The sequence below is a fragment of the Protopterus annectens genome, chromosome 9.part0 (genome assembly GCF_019279795.1).
Source record: "Protopterus annectens isolate FY-2018-M chromosome 9.part0, PAN1.0, whole genome shotgun sequence".
In the NCBI taxonomy this organism is placed as follows: Eukaryota; Metazoa; Chordata; order Ceratodontiformes; family Protopteridae; genus Protopterus; species Protopterus annectens.
Window position 1 is genome coordinate 1,835,445 of NC_056743.1, and position 24,334 is coordinate 1,859,778.

The 24,334-nt window shown below is 43.1% G+C and overlaps 1 protein-coding gene across 1 annotated transcript in view; it reads right to left on the reverse strand.

Moving 5' to 3' along the window:
- The window catches only part of PPFIA1 (PTPRF interacting protein alpha 1), a 2,891,353-nt gene that overhangs the window by 1,590,876 nt on the left and 1,276,143 nt on the right, over nt 1-24,334 (reverse strand). The window contains exon 12 of the mRNA XM_044082514.1: nt 3,379-3,510. Within this exon, the coding sequence (XP_043938449.1) occupies nt 3,379-3,510 (132 nt within the window). The remainder of the gene's footprint in view (nt 1-3,378; nt 3,511-24,334) is intronic.

The following is a 24,334-nucleotide window of genomic DNA, read 5'->3' on the forward strand; positions in this document are numbered from 1 at the left end:
CAGCCAGGCTGAGCATTTGGGAACTAGAGGTAGGCCTGTGTGGGGTTTTAGCAGGCAAGGCCTTAGAAGATTTAGCTGCTTTAGCCCTAGAAAAAGCCTTCATAGACATAGATGCAGGGGGCCTAGCAGCTCCACGTGCAGGAGTAGATATGTCTAAAGGAATAGTGTCTGATAAATCCTGGGTGCCTGCTACAGCAGGAGAAATTTCAGTAGCAGATTCAGCCATGCTGTGTGAGGCCTCGGCTGTTGGACGTATGGAAGAACCGAGGACTCGGTTTCAGCCGAAACCAAGACAGTCGCGGTTGGCTTAACCGTGGTTTCGGCCGAAACCGCGGACCGCGAGTGTCGGTCCTTTTCCTTACGCTTTTTAGCTAATTGTGAAGTCGGAGTCTCCGACGGCATTTTGTAAGCAAAAGCGGGACCAAAAAACTCCTCCGCAAACTCCGACCGACGTCTAAGTGTCCGTCGGTTGAAGGAAGCACAGGCTAGACAAGCTGATACGTCATGGTCTGGGCCTAAGCAAGGAAGGCAGTAAGAGTGGAAATCCTTATGAGGTATTTGTTTCCCACAAGTTAAACAATTATTTACTTTTTCTGACATCGGCTGAGGCAAGAAAGAGTCCCCAATGGGGTACTTAGCTTTTTAGAAGTCTTTGGTAGTAGAAATCTCTGGATCTGACCGACCGGCACTTGCGAACAGCTTCTGCTTCGGGCACCGCGCGGCAAGAAAGACTGAGGAAAATGGCGTCGGCTGATGCCTTTATACCCAATTCACAGCAGCTATGACGTCGGGTGGAGTGCGACATCAGCCGAGGCCAGACCCAGACTTTGGAATCCGGCCGACCGAAGGGCTGCCTGAGGCAGGACAACCCATATTGTTAGGACTGCAGATGCATCCTTGAAGGACATCATTACTTTATCTTTCTAGAAATATCCAAATGGCTACCAGTGACTGCTAAGGCCACTCTTCCAATGAACCGTTTGGCATTTAGAGCAATTCACTGCTGATACTGCCCACCCCAAGCACATAGACTGCAACACAGGCAAACATCTACTCCCCATATTGTAGAGATAATGCCATCTGGTAAGATCCCATTTCAACAGGGTAACAGGTTTAAAAGCCTTTTCAAAACTGGCACCTGCAGCACAGAACTCATTACCTCAAGATGCCCAGAAACAACAGGAATTACATGCATTCGAAAAAGAGCTACTTTAATTTCCTAGTAATAAATACAACTGCCAATGTTTTGACAACAGGTAAAGCAGGCCTTTACCAGCTGTTTTACACTTACACAACCAAACATGTTACTTGTAAGCCACAATAGATGCATGTTATAGGAAATAAGTAGCAAGACACGGGACATTTTACAGTGAAACTGTGAGAACAGAAAGTTAATTTCTCCAAAGCCAGTACTTTTACATAGATGGGAAAGTAACGAACCGGAGATAGCTGAATGACACAGTGGTAGTGAGAGAAACACAATGCACACATACAAATGGAATGCAGTGATATATACAAACAGCAAATGCCTTCAATCTACAGGCATACCTCGCAATTTTATTTTTGGGGTGTTCCTCGTAAAATTTGTGGTTTTCTGTCAAATCATTGGAATAATCTGAGGACTGAAGTCACCAAATACTGACATACATTTGAGTTTCAGACTTCAGATCATTCAGAAAATGAATGTTAACACACACCCTGTTACTCTAGCAACATTCATTCTAAGTTTATAAGAATATTTAAAATCCGTCCCCATTTTTGGGCCTTTTGTCCCCCCTAATGCCCTCTCTTGCCCACCTCTGGAATTCTCTACCGTCTCCTATCCGCATCACCAGCAGTCTCTCCTGATTTAAAACCTTGCTGCAGTCACACCTAACTTCACAATGGAAGTGCTCCTGTTCCCCATCCTACTTAATCCTTCTAATACCACTTCCTACTCTCCTAGAACTAAATACGCCATCACTGCCTCCTATAGTTCCACAGCTCTGTTGAACTATTTGACCAACTACTTAACAGTTACCCTATGCTGCTACTTTTGTGTAAAAAAAAGTGTTTTTTTTTTGCTGTTTTACAAACTATACTGATGTATTCTATCATTGTTAACCTTTTCTTATCATATTTACTTTGTATTCCTATGAGATAATCTGTAATGTAAATGTGCAATGTGTACTGTGTATTTGTATTTTTCTGGAGCTTTTCTCCCCAGGACTCCATCGAAAAAGGGCTCCTTGTGGCCCAATGGACTATCCTGGCAAACAAACTGCAAATAAATACATTTTGTCAGGCTTTGTTCAGATTTCCTGCACTAAGAGGTTGATACGTCTGTCTACAGGAGCTACTTGAATGAGACAGTGGTAGTGAGAGAAACAAAATGTGCACATACAAATGGAATGTGGAGATGTATGGAAACATCTTTATTCTTCCTACTACAGACCAATTGTACAATTTTTAAGGATTGTGCAACATGTCAGACAGGGCGGTCTGATGTATTTAGGTAAATGCAAGTGTGGTAGTTTTTATGTTTTTATGCAGGAAAAGCACAGAGTAGCTTTAAACTCAGATCAAACAACATATTATAGATATGATGAATACAACTGAGAAATTTGTACCTTATAAAGATAATAAACACACATCTTTACACAGAATTTAAATTCCAGATTTTGCAGATAAACTTTTGATGAGAGGTGGAGATGTAAGAAACGAACTGCTACACACAATTAAATTGACAATTATGCCTGAATAGTACTTATGAAGCAGAACTTAATAATGCTGTATCTTTAAACCCATACCTAAAAACAGACAGGTACAAAATGTTTTAAGGCTCAATCTTTGTCTTGTGACCTGTACAAATGCTTAAGTATATGTAATTCTGATATAAACAGTTAGCAAGCAGCAGATATAAAGCTCTTAGCTAGGGTTTTATTGATGATACAAAGCTCTTAGCTAGGGTTTACTCATGACATAAAGCTCTCAGATAGAGTTTTATTCATGATTTTACGTGTAATGGTTGTGTTTTTAACTTTCTGTACAAAATTAATTTCTAATGCATGTGATTCTTGATACCTGAAGGAGGACTTGCACTTTGTCCACAAGCAAATGCTAGCAATGTAGTGTTGAAATAAAATTTCAGCTTAATAAATGTTTAAGATTTCACAGTATATTTAGTGTTCCTGCAGTTTTGTACCTTTGTACAGTTGACTGTTAGCTTATTTTGTTGTTCTGTGCATCACTTAGTCTTTGTGTGGTTGCTTTTAGCTTTTTGGGACTTTGCTCATCCCTGCTGATACACCCTTAAAACAAGCGCACATTACATTAGCAACATGCTAGCAGCACTTAAGAAAAATAAGACGAACATCAGTATAGCAGAATCTCTCCTACCTTTTCCTCTATCGATGCCATCCTTTCCTTCAGGTGAAGCTGAAGCCGTTCATTGGATTCAGAAAGGAGTTTATCAACTGTATCTGACAGGCGCCTATTATGGTCTTCATTCATCTTCTCCCTCTGTCGAGCCTTAGGAAGAAAGCAGCGAAAACACCTCATTTTAATGGCTACAACTAATAAAACGGAGAGCTACGGTTCTGCGAGTACATGCTCCTTAACAGCTAATGAAGAATTCAAAAAATGAATAGAAGAAAGCAAAGGGTAGAGGCCACTCTGTTGGTCTTATCTATTTCATCGGTTAGGCATTTACAGGGGCAAGCAGAAATTGTCTTTTGAGTTGCCATTATGGACAGCCTGGCTATAAAAGGCTGTAAACCATGTCCTTGAATCTGTTTATTTATGGTGCCTGTGAAATTTCAAAATGGAGCTAATACACCAACAATGCCCATCTGGGAAAGCTGAAAGAGCCCTGGAAGACAAAACTAGTGTATTTAAAGGCATACAAAGATAAATTCACATGATAAATTTCACAAACAACATTAAAATATACATTTAGCTAAGTAGCTAAGGAGAATAAAAGTGCACTAAATAAATCTTCTGCAAAACAAAACTATTGGGGAGTACGTGTATTTACTCGCAACTCTACCATTCTTTTCAGATTCCACACAATATAAATCTGGAAATGACCTAGTTGTTGTTGCTGTTGTTGTTGTTTGTCTTTCGGCTTTTCCCGGTAAGGGGTCACCACAGAGGAACTCCGGTCCGCTAATGATTGGCAGTAGATTTTTTTTTACGAAATGCCGAGGTGCCAGCTCGACACCCAACCTTCAACGAAGGCACATCCATTTACGCACGCATGTCTTTCGAATGCTACCCAACTGCGGGGAGGACATGCAGACTCCACACAGAAGGTACTCCCAAGCCAAGCGTTACCAATTACAAAATGTCATCTATGGCCCCTTCTGAGCAAATATGTAACCAGTTAGAAAATGTAGTAGTAAAATCACAACAGGCACCCAAAGAGGCAGGAGGTAATAATAAAACATAAGCGTGTAGGTGTAAGCAGCAGCAGATTTACTCGCATAAACACCAGACTTCTTTAGATGTAAAATGAATGAATGAAGGCTGTGCCTGCTTATATACCCCTCCCAATTTAATTAATTAAAACAATTGTTTAATTGACACCAATTAAATCCTATAACTAAAATGTTCGTGACAACCTACCAACTTGCCACAAATACAGATGAAAATAGATAAAAACATGCACATTTTTTTTAAAAAGAACTTAAAAATAAATATAATTAATTTTTAATTCTTAATTTTTAATTATTAATTAAATTGGGAGGGGTATATAAGCAGGCACAGCCTTCATTCATTCATTTTACATCTGAAGAAGTCTGGTGGACGAAAATACTTTGTATTGTGTGGCATTTATGCGATTAAACCTGCTGCTGCTTACACCTACAGGCTTGTGTTTTATTATTACCTACTGCCTCTTTGGGTGCCTGCTGTGATTTTATGGGTTCTTGGTTCTGTGGCACCCTTTCCTTGGAATTTTTGGATTATCAGTTAGAAAATGTAACCATCAAACCCCAATGCCTTTCATGAGTTACTTCAACTTTCTATATGTAAATTGTAGTTGTTGGTGGTGGTATACATTTGTCTCTCAGAAATTTCTGGACTTTGCAAATGTTAATACAGTTCACCAAACTTTCCCACTAGCCATCAGAAGTCTCAGACTTCTAGATTCCTTCTCACTACACTGCATCACCTTACCCGTTATCCCCTACCTCAGAAGTCTCAGACTTCTAGATTTTCTTCTCACTACACTGCACCACCTTACCCGTTATCCCCTACCTAATCAAATCTGACAACAGTACTGTAATCTTCACCCTAAAAACCTGCTTCACAGCCCATAATAACGCATCTGATTTCATCAAGGATTATTCCAAAACAAATCACTTACTATTCAGTGAATTCACAGCACACCTTGTACCCAATGCTGGCAACTACTTCCCTGAATTTCCTTCTTTCTTAGCTGTATTGAGCCATCTGCAGCCATTCAATTCTAGCACAACAGAAAGTTTAAAACTAAACCATATAGTGGAACACCCACAACAATAAATTATAACAAAAAGAAAAAAAAAAGCTTCTGGACGTCTGTAAAAGATCTCTACTTTGTAATTATGAATGAATTTTAAAATCAGCATGTTCCTCAAGCTTATCATTTGGGTATGGCTACCCTATATCATCTGAATTTGGAAAAGGCTGATCATGCCGGTCTACCCTGGATATGAGTACATGTAGACAGGCCTTTGTTAGGTCCAGGGTGGCCAAGGAAGCTTGTGAGAAGAGGAGATATAACCAGCCAATCAAGGTTAGTATTTTGATTTTATCTCCAGAAACCTTTATAACCTTGCATGATGTGAAATGTGTCCTCCATGTACTTTCTTTTCTTGGAGCTAGGAACACACAGGAGCAGAAGCTTATTGCTACAGCAGAGGTTGTACTAAGTCTGTTTGTTCCCTGGGGACCACAGAGATGACAGAGAACTTCGGCCAGCTTAAGAACTGTCTCTTTGTTACTGGCCTTAAAATCCAATGACCTCATATACGGTTTCCTCCCACTGTTTTACAAAATGGCCTAAAAAAGAAGTTATGTTCTTACCATAACGTTCCATGTGAATTGTTCATCTCGCCTTTGTTCTTACACACGGGTTTGGAGCCGATCCTCGGCTCTGAGTCGGCCTCTTCACAAGCTCTGCATCTAAGAGAAAGCTCGAGGCACAGTCTATATCCCATGATCCTCCTCTACCATCCCTCAGATCTAGTTTGCAAGAACCAGAATGCACTACTAACCACTGCATCTAACGCTCACGCAATCACACACTTGAGACTGAACAATATTAGAGCCAACCACAGATAGGGATACAGCTAATATGCAACTTACTGAAGAATAGGTAGAGTAGGCAACCTAGAGAATACCAACCAGGCACTAGTCATACCCGTTCTTCCAGAACGTGGTGGGGGAAGGAGGGAGGGGATGTAAGAACAAAGGCAAGATGAACAATTCACATGGAACGTTATGGTAAGAACATAACTTCTTTATGTGAAATTGTTCGATCTCGCCATTTGTTCTTACACACGGGTAGCGTCCCTAGCTCTGTTACCCTGGGTGACTCATGGAAGAACGTTCCTGAGTACAGTGGAACCGAAGGACGCCCTGTCCTTGGAGGACCTGTCTACTTTGTAGTGAGTGACAAACGTATGAGGTTTTGCCCACGTAGCCGCTGCACAAATAGTATCAAACGTAAGAAGAGCGGCATGGGTTAAAGAAGTAGAAACGGCCCTAGTAGAATGAGCCTTAGGCTTGAACAGAAGTGGTTGCTTTGAAGCTGAATACACAAAATTTATGCAGTCCGAAAGCCATTTGGATAATGTCCATTTTGTTTCTGCCATGCCCTTCTTATTATCTGCGAATGAAACAAACAACTGATCTGATTTTCTGTAATCCTTTGTTCTGTCCAGATAAAATCTCAGTTGCCTATGTACATCCAACTTGTGCAGCATGTATTCCAATTTATTTGAATGGTTTTTGAAAAATGTGGGAAAGTTCTATAGATTGGTTAATGTTAAGCACAGAGCATACCTTTGGGAGAAATGACGGATTTGTACGCCAGGAGACACTGGGTGAAAAACCATGTATGGTGGCCTGACTAACAATGCCTGTAGCTCTGATATTCTACGAGCTGAGGTAACAGCAATGAGGAGGAGGGTTTTCCATGACAAACACTTAAGTGAGCAGGTTGAAGCTGGTTCGAATGGTGGTAGCATAAGCAGAGACAACATCAAATTCAAGTTCCATGGAAAAACCGGCTCGCGGATGGGTGGCCGAAGGTGAAAGGTACCCTTCATGAAAGCCCTACAAAGCCTGCGAGACATAACTGTAAAACCCCCTTCACCTACATGGAAGTTCGATATGGCCGCTAATTGCACCCTTATCATAGAAGTAGAGGCCCATTCGTGAAACAGTGTAGATAAAAATTCCAGGATTTTGTGTATTGGGGCCACCAAGGGATCTAACCCTTGCGCTGATGCCCAGCACGCAAAACGTTTCCATTTGCTTTTGTATAGTTTTCTGGTAGAAGGTTTGTGGGAAGAAACTAGAATGTGCTGTAGAGACAAAAACTTCGACCTGGCTAAATTGGGAAGTGGAGCAGCCAAGCTGTCAGTTTGAAGGACTGAAGGAATGGATGAGGAACTCCTGACGAGTGAGTCAATAAGTCTGGCACTGGGTCCTGAATCCATGGTTCCTCCATCAGGTGGGCTCGAAGGAAGGGAAACCAGATCTGTCGAGGCCAGAATGGTGCTATGAGTATGATCGTCCTTTCCAGATTCCTGGCTTTCTGTAAAAATTTGGGAATCAAAGGGACAGGAGGAAAAGCATACAGGAGACCCAGGGGCCAATCGTGTACCAGTGCGTCCCTGGGGGCACCACCCCGGACGGAGAAGAAGTGCAAAGTAGCTTCTGCATTTGGCATTCAAAAGGGATGCAAAAAGATCGCAGCAAGGCTGGTCCCATCTGCGGAAAACCCTTTCCGCTACTTGACTGTTCAGGGACCACTCGTGGGGCAACAGGATGGCTCTGCTCAACCTGTCCGCAATGACGTTGGATGGCCCCGGGATGTGCGTTGCTATCAGAAAATGACCTGTGGACGCAGCCCATTGCCAAATTCTCAGGGCCTCTCTGCATAATGGATAAGATCTGGTTCCACCCTGCTTGTTTATGTACCAGACCACTGACATATTGTCTGTCTGAACTGCCACTGTTCCTAGAGGTAGAGATTCATGAAAGTGTTGCAATGCTAGGAACACTGCTCTCAACTCCAGAACAATGATATGCAGATTGTACTCTATTTTGGACCACTCTCCTTGGACTGTTCTCCCCAGGAAAAGCCCCCCCCCCACCCCATCAGGGAAGTGTCCGTGGTTACTGTGGCTGTAGGGCTGGGTAATACAAACGGACGACCCATCGTCAGATCGTGGCTGTTTAGCCACCATCGAAGATCCCTCTTGCAAGACTCCGTAATCGAGATGTGGTGTGGCAGAGGGAGCTGTTGGAATGACCACTGTGCGAAGAGCAGCCACTGGAGGATCCTCATGTGCATCCTGCCCAGAGGAACTGCAATCAGGGTGGCTGACATCATGCCTAGAACTTTCAGCACTTGTGCCGCAGAAACTTTTCTGTTCCGAATAAGAATAGCGACCTGGTCTCTGAGGGCTGATACTCTTGTTTGTGGAAGCTTGATCAGCATTGTGGTAGTATCTAACTCCACCCCTATGAATGAGATATGCTGTGAGGGCGATAAGGCAGATTTTTCGAAATTGACTGAGATCCCTAAACGGGAACAAAGGCTGATTGTGTATTCCCTGGATTGTACACGGCGATGCTTGGTGGTGGCGGTGAGAAGCCAGTCATCCAGATACGGAAACACCCAGAATCCTATCCGCCTCAGGTGAGACGCCACTACTGCCATGCATTTGGTGAACACCCTGGGGGCTGAGGTGAGCCAAAGAGCAGAGCTCGAAATTGGAAATGACTGGCTCCCAGCCGGAAGCGCAGATGATCCCGGGACGCTTTGGCCATTTTGATGTGGTAGTAAGCGTCCCTGAGATCTATAGAGCACATCCAATCATCCTTCTGCAGGAAAGGAAGGATCAACTGTAGCGTGACCATCCGGAATTTTTCCTTCCTTACCAAGGTATTGAGTTTGCTGAGGTCCAAAATCAGCCTCCAGTCCCGTTTTCTTTGGAACTAAAAAGAACCTTGAGTAAGTTCCGGATCCTATCTGGTCCTCCGGGACTGGTTGGATGACTCTTTTTTCGAGCAGCTTTCTTATTTCTATGGCTGCTTGATCTCGCAGATTGGGTGGAACATCTGGAAATCTCTTTTGTTCGGGGGGCATGGTTATAAATGGGATGTTGTATCCTCTGGTTACTACGTTTTTTACCCAGGAATCCGTAGTAAGATTTAGCCAGGCCTCTGGGTATAAAGTAAAGCAACCCCCGACTGCCTCCAGAGTATGACAGTCGGGCCCTCCCCTCAGGAGTGCTGGAAGGGCTTCCCAGGGATGCTATCCCTGTCGCCCTGGTTCTGCGGACCCCCTCTGCAGCCTGGGCGGCGTCTTCCATTCCTGCCTCCTCCTCTGCCTCTGGAGGAGGCGTCACTCTGTATGGACTGGAAAGATCCCGGAGTCTTTCGGAACCACATTTTTCCGCCTCTTTGCCCTTTGGGGTACGGTCTGGTCGGAGCAGAAAAACGGACTCCTACGGCAGACAGGGTCTTACCTTCTTGCTCACACCGAGTGAGAGTCTCCTTCACTTTGGGACCAAACAGGGTGGCACCATCAAAGGGAGCAGTGGTAAAGGAAGACTTGAAGGCTTCTGCAAAGGAGCATCCAGGATTGCCTCCGTAGAGCAATCGCTGAAGCCCTACTCGAACCCTCGGCCGCATACGCGATGAGCCTCATGGACGGGTTTACTATTGAAGTGAGGGTGTTAAGCTGTGCTGTTACCTTTTCGGAGACAACAGCATCTGTGTTACCCTGGAGAGCATCTCCCAACTCCTTAATGAGATCTCTCTGAAGTCACGTAAAATGCGTGAGGTAGTTCAGCGAACGCATGGAAAAAGTCGCCGAACTGAAAACGCGCTTCCCATACCTGTTCATAGTCCTGGAATCCTTGATAGGAGGATGAACAGAGGAAGATGACTCAGACATTTCCTACTTCGTGGCTGCCGCTACCACCATAGCATCCACTGGGACTCCTTTAGTAAGATAAGTTTTGTCTCTGAGGGCAGTAATATATTTATTCGGCCTTCTAGGGACTGGTTCCACTGTATCGGGAGTCTCCCACGCCCTTCGAGCTATTAGGTCCATTAGCTCATTGAAGGACGGGGTCACCCAGGAGGTAGAAGGTTGAGCCCGAAATGCCTTCAGCAATACCGATTCGTCCTCAGTGGGGGCAAGGATCTGCCAATCACCCCTCTGTTTCAAGATCTCCAGGATGTCAGCAAATGAGACATCCTCAGAGGGGGACCGTGGCGACCACCTCTGACTCATCCAAATCAGTGTCCGATGTCCATGATTCTTGCGGAGAATCAATGTGCCTCCTCTTGCACAATTTCTTCCTCGGGACTTCATCAGAGGGGGCATCTGGTGAAGCTTCCGAGGAACAGGGAACACCCTCTGGGGCTGGCTGAGGCATTGGGTCTCTACGCTTGGGAGGGATCGCTGGCACAGAAACAGAATGCGGCCCTTTGGGGGAAGGAGAAGACGATTCCGATGAAGTGAATGTCTTTTCAGACAAAACCTTCCTCATGATGTCGAAAGGCACCGGATCCGAAGAGCACAGTAGTTTCCCCGAGACCGGGACCACAGGCTCCGACCCCGAGGACGGAGCCGAACTAATCTGTGCCGAGGCTCCGAGGAGAAGAGTCGGAACCGAAAGTTCAGTTCGACTCTCGTCCCCAGAACCAAGGAGAGACCGTCGGTTCCGCGACTCCTCGATGGGCTCTGAGGGAGTCGAGGTCAGTGGCGCCGATCGCACAAAAGTAGGCTTCGGTACCAAGGGTTCAACAATCATCGGTTCCTCTTCTCCTGGCTTCGAAGACTTGAAAGGTCTCGAAGGAGGATCTGCTGGAGATACAGGGAGGGCTTCCAGTTTCGAAACCAACTGGGACGAAACTGCAATTAGTTTGGACAGAGCCGTATTCTCCATGAGCTTCTGTACCACTCGATCCACGTCAGTATCAGATAACGGCCTGGAAGAACGGGTCGAAGGGGCCACAGATGTCACTGACCGCAGGATCGAGGGAGGAGGCACGATTGTCAGTAATGGACATCTTCTGTCCGCACCGACATCTGTTGAACCCTGATTTAGCTTTTCCTGCCATGACTAACCGGGAACAAACTTTACCAACAACGTTAAGCCAGCGTACCAACAGTATAAACACTAACTTAACTAGGAGTAATTAGTCTAGGTAGAAACACTATGCTATATAATAAGAGAAGTTAAGTAATCTTAGCAACAGTCAATATAAACACTAATTCAACTGTGAATAACTAGTATGGATATATAGAAAAACACTGCACACCAATACTACAAAGCTAATTATTAGAAAAAACTCTAACTAAACTTATAAGAGCAACTACTATAGCTGTCAGAGCCCTGACAGGACTAAACAGGCCTAAGCCCTAAGATTATATATATATATATATATATATATATATATATATATATATATATATATATATATCAACAGCAAAGTCCACAGCAGAGAAACGACAGGCTGCAGCAAACTGTAGTTTGAAGTCTTTTAATAACCTTTAAAACCCAAAAAACATTGAATATCTCAAGCGCTTTCGCCTAGTTCCTACCAGGCTTTATCAAGATACAAACATAAAAAAGTAATGCCCTTAAATACAATAACCATTGGTCACATGGTGTTTTTTTAATTGCTTCAATTTAAGTTAATTAATCAGTCAGAATTACTTCAATTGAATTCCTTTAAAAAACAAATGTTAAAAACCTCACCCACATTTTTGCATTGCAAAATGTTTAACAAGCCATATACTTACAAAAAAACAATACATTAATACCAAAATACTTCCAGACACATTGTTCACTATTAAAAAACATTATTTCAACCATATTATATTAATGTTCTATCTATAAAATCCTAAAAAATATATGTAATATATAGATAACCATATATAACACTACAGTTTCACTTTACGTAGTTTGAGCACACTTGAAATACTAATACTGTCATTTAAACCTGGGGATCTAGCTGCATCTAATTTTAATTGCCATATAAGTTCTCTATATTCCAGGAATGTTTCCCAGTCTCCTCCCCTAGGGTCCTGTGCAACCTGCTCCAGTACCATAAATTTAAGTTTCATATCAGGGCACTGTATATAGTGCTTATAAAAGGTGTTTGCGTCTTTCTTTTTAGAGATGGCATTTACATGTTCATAAATTCTTCGCCTTAAAGGTCTTTCTGTCTTCCCTATATAAAAACTCCAACATAGAACAAAGATCCCCATGTAAACCACACCCTTGGTTGCACAATTATAATGTCCAGTTGTATGGACCTTAAAGTTCCTTGAAGGTATATATACAGTACTATCATTAATAATCAGAGAACATTGTCTACAGGCACCACATTTATGTGTGCCCATTTTCGAAACAGCAAAATTAGTTGAAAGATGATTTTTACTTTGAAAAAGACCCTTCAAATTCATGTCCCTCTTTTTTACAAAACTTGGTTTCTCTGGAATAATGTCATGAAAATTCTCCTGAAGGGTCAGAACAGGCCAGTATTTCAAAACAATTTGTTCCAACTGCTCAGCGCCCCTAGTATAGGTGTAGACAAAACTACGATGCCCATCAAATTGTTTTTCCTGCCTACCCTGCACGTTGGGTAACAAACTCGTGCCCAGTAGAGGGAAATACATTAACCCTCTGTTAGCCATCACTTCTTTTTGTAGATTGTTCACCAGCTTTACAGGGTACCCCCTTTCTGCAAAAAGTTCTTTCAGAAAGTCCACCTCTTTCGAAAACAATTCATCCGTGCTCGACATTCTCGACGCCCGGATGAATTGCCCTTTCACTATTACTTTCTTTTGGAAAAAGGGATGATGACTCTCAAAGTGCAAATAAGAGTTGGAAAACGTTGCCTTCCTATAAATCTTAGATTGAAAAATACCCTTTGTAAGATCCTTGACCAGTGTTACATCTAGATAATTAAGAACGTCATCACTCACAGTATGCGTAAAAGAAAGAAAATGTGTCGAAGCATTAATATAGGACATGAATTCTAAGAAATGTTCATAATTCCCTTCCCATAAAATGCAAATATCATCCAAAAATCGTTTATAATGTACAATGTGTTTTGCCCAAGCAGCTGAAAATATAAATTTGTTTTCCCAGTAATGTAACACTATGTTTGGCAAAAGCTGAAGCGCATGGGTTGCCCATCGCCATCGCCCTTCTTTGTCTGTAGACCTCACCATTAAAATAAATAAAGTTATTTTTAAGAATGACTTCCATAAATTCCACCAATAACATTACTATATTAGCACTCAACCCTGATTGTGTAGCCAGCACTTCATTGAACCATTCAATCCCCATTAAATGTGGGATACTTGGATATAATTCCACAATGTCAATAGAAACCAATAGACAAGTACGTTTAAAGAAATTCTGATCCAAACCTTTATAGATATATATATATATATATATATATATATATAAATGCAAACTCCTAAGAGGAAAGAACACACACTAACACTATTAATATCAACTAGAAAAAAAAAACTATTTAAACAGCTCTAATACTGAAACTACTGCAAAAAATACAAAAGTTTTAACTGGCCCGAGCTCTCCACGACGCGATCTGCTGCAGCGGCAAACTAGATCTGAGGGATGGTAGAGGAGGATCATGGGATATAGACTGTGCCTCGAGCTTTCTCTTAGATGCAGAGCTTGTGAAGCGGCCGACTCGGAGCCGTGGATCGGCTCCGAACCCCTGTGTGTAACAACAAAGGCGAGATCGAACAATTTCACATCAACTACTTATTATTTAATTATTTATTACGATTTGTTAATGAGGAAAGTTTAACTAGACCATGAAGTACCCATTTTCAGCTGAGAATCAAGGAATAAAGCTGCAAAAATGATTAAAGAAACATATCATAAGCAGAATATGCAGTTAGATTTAAGTATTTACATTAAGGTGATATGGTAGGATAAAAGTTTTTAGGACATATAACTCAAGGCACTTAGCAACATGTTACAACAAAGGAGGAAGATACGGACCAAATGAGAAAGGAATGAACGTTATGAGAAGGGCGGGCAAAGACAAGAGAGGTACACAAGAACAGCAGGGAAAGGAAGGTGGGGGGAACAAGCACAACGCAGGTGTACAGCAAAGGCAGGAGGTCAAGTAATGACGTAGGTGTACAGCAAAGGCAAGAGATCAAGTAATGACGTAGGTGTACAGCAAAGGCAAGAGGTCAAGTAACGACGTAGGTGTACAGCAAAGGCAAGAGGTCAAGTAACGACGTAGGTGTACAGCAAAGGCAAGAGGTCAAGTAATGACGTAGGTGTACAGCAAAGGCAAGAGGTCAAGTAACGACGTAGGTGTACAGCAAAGGCAAGAGGTCAAGTAATGACGTAGGTGTACAGCAAAGGCAAGAGGTCAAGTAACAACGTAGGTGTAGAGCAAAGGCAAGAGGTCAAGTAACGATGCAAGTGTACAGCAAAGGCAAAAGGTCAAGTAACGACATAGGTGTACAGCAAAGGCAAGAGGTCAAGTAACGACGCAAGTGTACAGCAAAGGCAAGAGGTCAAGTAACAACGTAGGTGTACAGCAAAGGCAAGAGGTCAAGTAACGACGCAAGTGTACAGCAAAAGCAAGAGGTCAAGTAACGACATAGGTGTACAGCAAAGGCAAGAGGTCAAGTAATGACATAGGTGTACAGCAAAGGCAAGAGGTCAAGTAATGACGTAGGTGTACAGCAAAGGCAAGAGGTCAAGTAACGACGCAAGTGTACAGCAAAGGCAAGAGGTCAAGTAATGACATAGGTGTACAGCAAAGGCAAGAGGTCAAGTAACGACGCAAGTGTACAGCAAAGGCAAGAGGTCAAGTAACGACGTAGGTGTACAGCAAAGGCAAGAGGTCAAGTAATGACGTAGGTGTACAGCAAAGGCAAGAGGTCAAGTAACGACGTAGGTGTACAGCAAAGGCAAGCGGTCAAGTAATGACATAGGTGGACAGCAAAGGCAAGAGGTCAAGTAACGACGTAGATGGACAGCAAAGGTAAGAGGTCAAGTAACGACGCAAGTGTACAGCAAAGGCAAGAGGTCAAGTAACGACGTAGGTGTACAGCAAAGGCAAGAGGTCAAGTAATGACGTAGGTGTACAGCAAAGGCAAGAGGTCAAGTAATGACGTAGGTGTACAGCAAAGGCAAGAGGTCAAGTAACGACGTAGGTGGACAGCAAAGGCAAGAGGTCAAGTAACGAAGTAGATGGACAGCAAAGGCAAGAGGTCAAGTAACGACGCAAGTGTACAGCAAAGGCAAGAGGTCAAGTAACGACGTAGATGTACAGCAAAGGCAAGAGGTCAAGTAATGAAGTAGGTGGACAGCAAAGGCAAGAGGTCAAGTAATGACGTAGATGTACAGCAAAGGCAAGTGGTCAAGTAACCACATAGATGGACAGCAAAGGCAAGAGGTCAAGTAACAACGTAGGTGTACAGCAAAGGCAAGAGGTCAAGTAATGAAGTAGGTGGACAGCAAAGGCAAGAGGTCAAGTAATGACATAGGTGTACAGCAAAGGCAAGAGGTCAAGTAACGACGTATGTGTACAGCAAAGGCAAGAGGTCAAGTAATGACGTAGGTGTACAGCAAAGGCAAGAGGTCAAGTAACGACGTAGATGGACAGCAAAGGCAAGAGGTCAAGTAACGACGCAAGTGTAGAGCAAAGGCAAGAGGTCAAGTAACGACGTAGGTGTACAGCAAAGGCAAGAGGTCAAGTAACAACATAGGTGTACAGCAAAGGCAAGAGGTCAAGTAATGACATAGGTGGACAGCAAAGGCAAGAGGTCAAGTAACGACGTAGATGGACAGCAAAGGCAAGAGGTCAAGTAACAACGTAGGTGTACAGCAAAGGCAAGAGGTCAAGTAATGACATAGGTGGACAGCAAAGGCAAGAGGTCAAGTAACGACGTAGGTGTACAGCAAAGGCAAGAGGTCAAGTAACGACGTAGGTGTACAGCAAAGGCAAGAGGTCAAGTAATGACATAGGTGTACAGCAAAGGCAAGAGGTCAAGTAATGACATAGGTGGACAGCAAAGGCAAGAGGTCAAGTAACGACGTAGGTGTACAGCAAAGGCAAGAGGTCAAATAACGACGTAGGTGTACAGCAAAGGCAAGAGGTCAAGTAACAACGTAGTTGTACAGCAAAGGCAAGAGGTCAAGTAACGACGTAGGTGTACAGCAAAGGCAAGAGGTCAAGTAATGACATAGGTGTACAGCAAAGGCAAGAGGTCAAGTAATGACATAGGTGGACAGCAAAGGCAAGAGGTCAAGTAACGACGTAGGTGGACAGCAAAGGCAAGAGGTCAAATAACGACGTAGGTGTACAGCAAAGGCAAGAGGTCAAGTAACAACGTAGTTGTACAGCAAAGGCAAGAGGTCAGGTAACGACGCAAGTGTACAGCAAAGGCAAGAGGTCAAGTAACGACGTAGGTGTACAGCAAAGGCAAGAGGTCAAGTAACGACGTAGGTGTACAGCAAAGGCAAGAGGTCAAGTAACGACGCAAGTGTACAGCAAAGGCAAGAGGTCAAGTAACGACGTAGGTGTACAGCAAAGGCAAGAGGTCAAGTAATGACGTAGGTGTACAGCAAAGGCAAGAGGTCAAGTAACGACGTAGATGTACAGCAAAGGCAAGAGGTCAAGTAACGACGTAGGTGTACAGCAAAGGCAAGAGGTCAAGTAATGAAGTAGATGGACAGCAAAGGCAAGAGATCAAGTAACGACATAGGTGTACAGCAAAGGCAAGATGTCAAGTAACGACATAGGTGTACAGCAAAGGCAAGAGGTCAAGTAACGACGTAGATGGACAGCAAAGGCAAGAGGTCAAGTAACGACGTAGATGGACAGAAAAGGCAAGAGGTCAAGTAATGACATAGGTGTACAGCAAAGGCAAGAGGTCAAGTAACGATGTAGATGGACAGCAAAGGCAAGAGGTCAAGTAACGACATAGGTGTACAGCAAAGGCAAGAGGTCAAGTAACGAAGTAGACGGACAGCAAAGGCAAGAGGTCAAGTAACGACGTAGGTGTACAGCAAAGGCCAACCACGGGGAGGACATGCAGACTCCACAGAGAAGGCACTCCCAAGCCCAGCCAAGAATCGAATGGGAGAACCTCTTGCTGTGAGGTAACAACGCTACCGCCGTACCACCGCGGCTCCTTTAATTTCAAATTTATGGAATAAAAAACGGCAAATTGATCACTTGATTGATATTGGATTCAGGGGCAACTTTTGGTAAAAAGGAAGATCTGTGCTTAAAGTAACTCTGTCTTTATGAAAGATCAGACTTATTTACTTGCTTATTTGGCATTTGTTTACCAGGAAAGTCCAACTGGGTCATAAGGTACCCATTTTCAGTGGAGGTCCAGGGAGAAAAGCTCCAGATGCATATGGTTAAAAGAATGAAAAACTAAACAGACCTCATAAAATCACAACATTCAAGCACAAAATTTGGAAAACTACACATTAGTTTGTCAGAATAAAAACTCAATAGACATAATAAAGTCATAGGGCCAGATTCAACGAAGCCTACACTAAGTGTACACAATATGTATTCAAAAACATTCCTACCTCATTTTTTTGCATTTCTACTCACTCAAAATGTTTACACTAAGTGTACACGTAGTCTACATTTTGTGGTAACCTTCATGAATCTCTGTAAATATTTAAAGCTGCAAGAAAATAAGTAGAAAAACTAAAATTAGGAGGAAGAAGGTGTGAGTTATGTCTGTGTTGTCTGTTCACTCAGTACAGTGTACACAGTGTAGGTATTACTGAATCCCAGGGATAGCGTTCAAGCATGAATTATAGGGAAAGCCTGATAACAGGAAGATGCAGCACTGTTTACATAACAGAATATTATCATAATTATTAATATTCTAGAGGTCATGAAATATGGTAAGAGATTATATTGGTGAAGGCATAGGAAAATACAATTAGAGAAGGGTAGGGTGTGATCGAGGGGTTAGTAGGAATAGATGTGGAAAAGGTACGAGTGTAACCTCAGGGGAGTATGTGTAGAGGAAGGTTAGGTAGTGTATAGTCAGTAGTGGGGACGGAGAGAGTAGCGATAGAAAAAGGTATACGAGTACCTAAGCCTGGGCTCATACAGGAGCATATCTAAGGTTTGAAGAAGTATTCTTCATCAAACACGGTGGTTTGGAAGATAGTGCTTGGAGTTCAGATACTCTTCTTGCAGAAGTAATAGCTATCAGAAAGACAGTTTTCCAGGAAAAGAAACTTGAGATCTACTTTAGCTGATGGCTGAAAGGGAGAAAGTGCTAAACTTTGGAAAACCATAGTAAGTTCCCAAGAGTAGGGTCCTTTATTGGAGGTATATGTAGAATGGTACCCTTAAGAAAGGCCTTGTATAACTTAGATAACCATAGTAAGTTGCCAAGAGTAGGGTCCTTTACTGGAGGTATATGTAGAATGGCACCCTTAAGAAAGGCCTTGTATAACTTAGATAACCATAGTAAGTTCCCAAGAGTAGGGTCCTTTACTGGAGGTATATGTAGAATGGTACCCTTAAGAAAGGCCTTGTTTAACTTAGATAACCATAGTAAGTTCCCAAGAGTAGGGTCCTTTACTGGAGGAATATGTAGAATGGTACCCTTACGAAAGGCCTTGTATAACTTAGATAACCATAGTAAGTTCCCAAGAGTAGGGTAATTTACTGGAGGTGTATGTAGAATGGTACCCTTAAGAAAGGCCTTGTATAACTTAGATAACCATAGTAAGTTCCCAAGAGTAGGGTCCTTTACTGGAGGTATATGTAGAACGGTACCCTTAAGAAAGGCCTTGTATAACTTAGATAACCATAGTACATTCCCAAGAGTAGGGTCCATTACTGGAGGTATATGTAGAATGGTACCCTTAAGAAAGGCCTTGTATAACTTAGATAACCATAGTAAGTTCCCAAGAGTAGGGTGCTTTTCTGGAGGTATATGTAGAATGGTACCCTTAAGAAAGGCCTTGTATAACTTAGATAACCATAGTAAGTTCCCAAGAGTAGGGTCCTTTATTGGAGGTATATGTAGAATGGTACCCTTAAGAAAGGCCTTGTATAACTTAGATAACCATAGTAAGTTCCCAAGAGTAGGGTCCTTTACTAGAGGTATATGTAGAATGGTACCCTTAAGAAAGGCCTTGTATAACTTAGATAACCATAGTAAGTTCCCAAGAGTAGGGTCCTTTACTAGAGGTATATGTAGAATGGTACCCTTAAGAAAGGCCTTGTATAACTTAGATAACCATAGTCAGTTCCAAAGAGTAGGGTCCTTTACTGGAGGTACATGTAGAATGGTACCCTTAAGAAAGGACTTGTATAACTTAGATAACCATAGTAAGTTCCCAAGAGTAGGGTCCTTTATTGGAGGTATATGTAGAATGGTACCCTTAAGAAAGGCCTTGTATAACTTAGATAACCATAGTAAGTTCCCAAGAGTAGGGTCCTTTACTGGAGGTATATGTAGAATGGTACCCTTAAGAAAGGCCTTGTATAACTTAGATAACCTTAGTAAGTTCCCAAGAGTAGGGTCCTTTACTGGAGGTATATGTAGAATGGTACCCTTAAGAAAGGCCTTGTATAACTTAGATAACCATAGTAAGTTCCCAAGAGTAGGGTCCATTACTGGAGGTACATGTAGAATGGTACCCTTAAGAAAGGCCTTGTATAACTTAGATAACCATAGTAAGTTCCCATGAGTAGGGTCCTTTACTGGAGGTATATGTAGAACGGTACCCTTAAGAAAGGCCTTGTATAACTTAGATAAAGTACAGTTTTGTACCTACCATAAATGTAGATGTCCGATAGACATGCAACTGCAGTCATAACATGTGGGTTGTCCTGCCTCAGGCAGCCCTCGGTCGGCCGGATTCCAAAGTCTGGGTCCGACGTCGGCTGATGTCGCATTTCTCTCCTACGTCAGAGCGGCTGGAGTACATAAGCATCAGCCGACGCCATTTTCTTCAGTGTTTCTTGCCCCAGATGCCAGGTGCCCTCCAAGGAAGGCTGTAATCAAATTGGAAGACAAAAACAGGATTCCAAACAAATAAATGAGCAATAAAACAAATACACCATAACAGATATCCCCAGCTAAGAGTAACAGGGATAGGAGTGGACCCTAGGCATAGAGGGGTATGGAGGGAGGGAAAATCCGACTGCAGTTGCATGTCTATCGGACATCTACATTTATGGTAGGTACAAAACTGTACTATGTCCTTCAAGAATGCAACTGCAGTCATAACATGTGGGTAGAATACCATAGCTTAGCTGGGGAGGAGGTATGCTCTAGGAAAGAGATGGTGTGGCAATCAAACCCTGCAGGACTGCCGAAGCAAAGCCTGCTCTGGATCTGGAATATAGAGGGAGATTGTAGTGTTTGGAGAATGTATGCACGGAGCTCCATGTAGCAGCTTCTAGAATGTCCTTGGTAGGCACCCCTCTTAAGAATGCTGTAGAGGTGGCTGTAGCTCTGGTGGAATGTGGTCTGACATTGGCTGGAACAGTCTTTCCATGAAAGGAATAACAGAATCTGATGCAATGTCCAATCCATTTTGAAATAGTCTGTTTTGAAATTGCTTTTCCTTGGACTGCAGGGGCGTAAGCTACAAAAAGTTGTTCAGACTTCCTACTGGTCTTGGTTCTGTCCAGGTAGTATCGAAGTTGTCTGTGAATGTCCAAGGTATGCAAAAGTCTTTCCCCCTTATTCTCAGGATTGGGGAAGAAAGCAGGCAGATGAATGGCTTGATTTAAAGAAACCCTAGATACCACCTTTGGCATAAAAGTAGGGTTGGTCCTTAATGAAACCCTGTCTCTGTGAAAAATAATAAAGGGTGGTATTGCCATTAGGGCCTGCAGCTCCGAAACCCTTCTTGCTGAGGTAATTGCCAACAGGAAAGCTGTCTTCCATGAGAGAAATTGCAAGTCAACTGAAGCTGCTGGCTCAAAAGGAGGTAGAGTCAGTTTTTCTAAGAGAAAATTGAGGTCCCAGGCTGGCATTGGGGCCTTTCTTGGTGGCTTAATGTTCTTGATTCCCCTGAGGAATTGTCTTAGTAAGGGGTTGGAGAAAACAGGAGGATCAGTGTTGTATCTAGCTGAAATAGCAGATGCATGTATCTTTATGGAAGAATATGAGAGGCCGTTCTTTAACATATCTGCCAAATATTCCAAGATGAGTGGGATGTTCAACAATGATGCATCATGTCCCTTGCTGGTATTCCAATTGCTGAATCTTTTCCACTTTGCCAAGTAAACCTTTCTGGTGGATGGTCTTCAAGCCTCTGTTAGTATCCGCTGAACTTCCTTGGAGAGAGATAAGCTGAAGTTATTTATGGGATCTCCCAGGCTGTTAGCTGCAGTGTCTGAAGATTTGGATGCAGTGTTTCGAAATTGTGTTGAGTCAAAAGTAGGGGCCACTGGGGGAGGGCCCACCTCCTGGTGTGACATATGCTCCGTAGTAGTGGGTACCAGTGTTGTCTTGGCCAATCCGGAGCTATTATGATCCCCTTGGGCTTCTCTGCTTTGATCTTTAGTAATACTGAGGTCATCAGTGGCAGAGGTGGGAATGCATAGATTGCTAGGGAGTTCCAGTTGAATGAGAGGGCATCTATTTTCCAAGCTTTTGGATGGTATGTCCTTGTGCAAAATTTTGGTAGAAGATGGTTGAGGTGAGAGGCAAATAGGTCCACTTCTGGCTTGCCCCATGTCAAAGTGAGTTGTCTGAAGGCCTTCGGATGTAACCTCCACTCGTGTGGATCTGTGAAATTCCTGCTTAGGCTGTCCGCCAACACATTGTCTTTTCCTGGAACAAACTGGGATAGTAACTGGATGTTTAGGCTCAGTGATTTCTCTCAATGTTGCATTGTCAGTCTGCAAAGGGGGTAAGAGTGGGTGCCCCCCTGCTTGTTTATGTACCACATCACAGTGGTGTTGTCTGTCCGTATCATTAAATGGCCTTGCTGGAGTTGGTGTTGAAAAGCCTCAATGGCATGCATTACTGCCAGCATTTCCTTTTGGTTTATATGCAGATGTGTTTCCTATGGAGACCATTGTCCTTGTATACACCTGCCTTCCATGTGCGCCCCCCATCCAAGGTCTGAGGCGTCTGTAGTCATGGTCTGTGTTATCTGTGGTTTTCTGAATGACATACCTGTGTTTTCCTGGCTCACTGAGGCCCACCATAGGAATTCCTTTTGTAGGCATGGAATGAGTGGTATGATTGTCTCCAAGTTGTTGCTGTGTTGAGACCAAATGCTTTTTAGGTACCATTGAAGCTTTCTCATGTGTAGTTTTGCTAATGGAACCAGGAGAATGCAGGATGCCATGTAACACAGGGCCTGTAGGAATCTCCTTGCAGTCATCTGGGTGAGTTTTGCTAAACCTCTGAAGTAATGAGTTAACTTCTCTTGCTTGTCTTCTGTCAGGTAAGCCATCTGAGAGGCTGTGTCTAGTTTGGCTCCTAAGAAGATTATTTGCTGGGATGGCTGCAGTCTTGACTTTTGGAAGTTGACCGTGTACCCCAGAGCTTGAAGTAATCGTATGACATAATCCAGGTTTTTTGTCAACATCAATTTGTCGTCCGCTTGTATGAGGCAGTCGTCCAGGTATGGGTAAATTTGTATACCCTGGAGCCTGCAATGAGCAATTACTGAAGCCAGGCATTTTGTAAATACTCTGGGCGCAGATAAGCCAAATGGCAATGCTGAGAATTGATAATGCTCTGGCCCTGCAAGAAATCTGAGGTATCTTCTGCAGCTGTGTCTGATAGGGACATGCAGGTATGCCTCCTTGAGGTCCAGAGTAATCAGCCACGACTCCTTGCCCAGCATGGGAAGGAGTTGCTGTAGAGTCAGCATTTTGAACTTTGGTACTATGAGAAAGGTGTTTAATGCGGACAAGTCCAGTATTGGTCTCCATTGAGATTCTTTTCTTGGAACAAGGAAAAGTCTTGAGTAAAACCCCTGGTCTTGTTCTTGTTGTGGAACTCTTTCTATTGCTTTCATTCGAGTCAGCAGAGTGATTTGCTTGATAGCCTCTGCCCTCTGATTTTGTGGTAGGTTTGGCATGCCTTGTTTTCTTGGTAAGGTATGAAAATGAAACCTGTACCCTCGGTCTATAATGTCCAAAATCCATTTGTCCTTTGTCAGTCTGTGCCAGTTTTCTGCAAACAGAGATAATTTCCCGCCCAAGGGAGCTTCTAGTTGTTCCCTGGTAGGCGGTAGTAGAGGAAAGTCATTGAGTTTGTGGTTGTTGGGGAGGTGAAACCCCTGCGTCACTTCTTTGGTTTCCTGGCTGCCCTTGTCGTCCCCTGTAAGGGCCTCTGTATTGGCCTCTTCACTGGCCACGTCTGTTCTTACCCCTTTGAAACTTTTCTGGATTAGGAAAGGACCAGTTTTTGGAAGGCCAATTCCTACTGAATCTGGGGGGGTTGAACCTGGAGGAAATCTTTCACAGTCTGAACTGATTTTGCTTTTTCTTCGATGGTCTTTAACACATCCTTAGCATTTGCACCAAAAAGCTTGTTCTTTTCCAAAGGTGCATCCAGAGGTTGATCTTTTAACCAAGCATGTCTACGAATCACTGCCCCTGTCATAGCTGCCCTACATGAAGCTTCCAGTGCATCATATCCACACTAGAAGCTAATGTTTTTTGTAAATCTTCTAAGAGATAATCCTGATATTGTAACATATGAAAAAGGCAATTTAAAGCTCTCATAGATAAGGTAGCAGATGTGTAAACCTTTTTGCCCCATCTCTCTAACGACCTTGTTTCCCTGTTGGAGGGCAAAGGATTTTTTGAGGTGGAGGCTGAAACTCCTTTTGGCCCCTGTGAAATAGTTTCCAAATCAGCAGTATGGGCCCTGAATAAATGGGAATGAGTTTCTGGGACCCTGTAATACCTGTCTGGCTTGGCTGGAGCAGGAGGAAGAGAATCAGGGGTAGCACTAGAGTCAGAATACAAATCATCCAGAACATCAAGTACAGGAGGAATAGCTAAGGGCCTGTGCTGAGGCTTCTTAAGGAAAGTCCTAAGGCGTTTCCTAGAATCAGAATATTCCTGACCTTGCCAC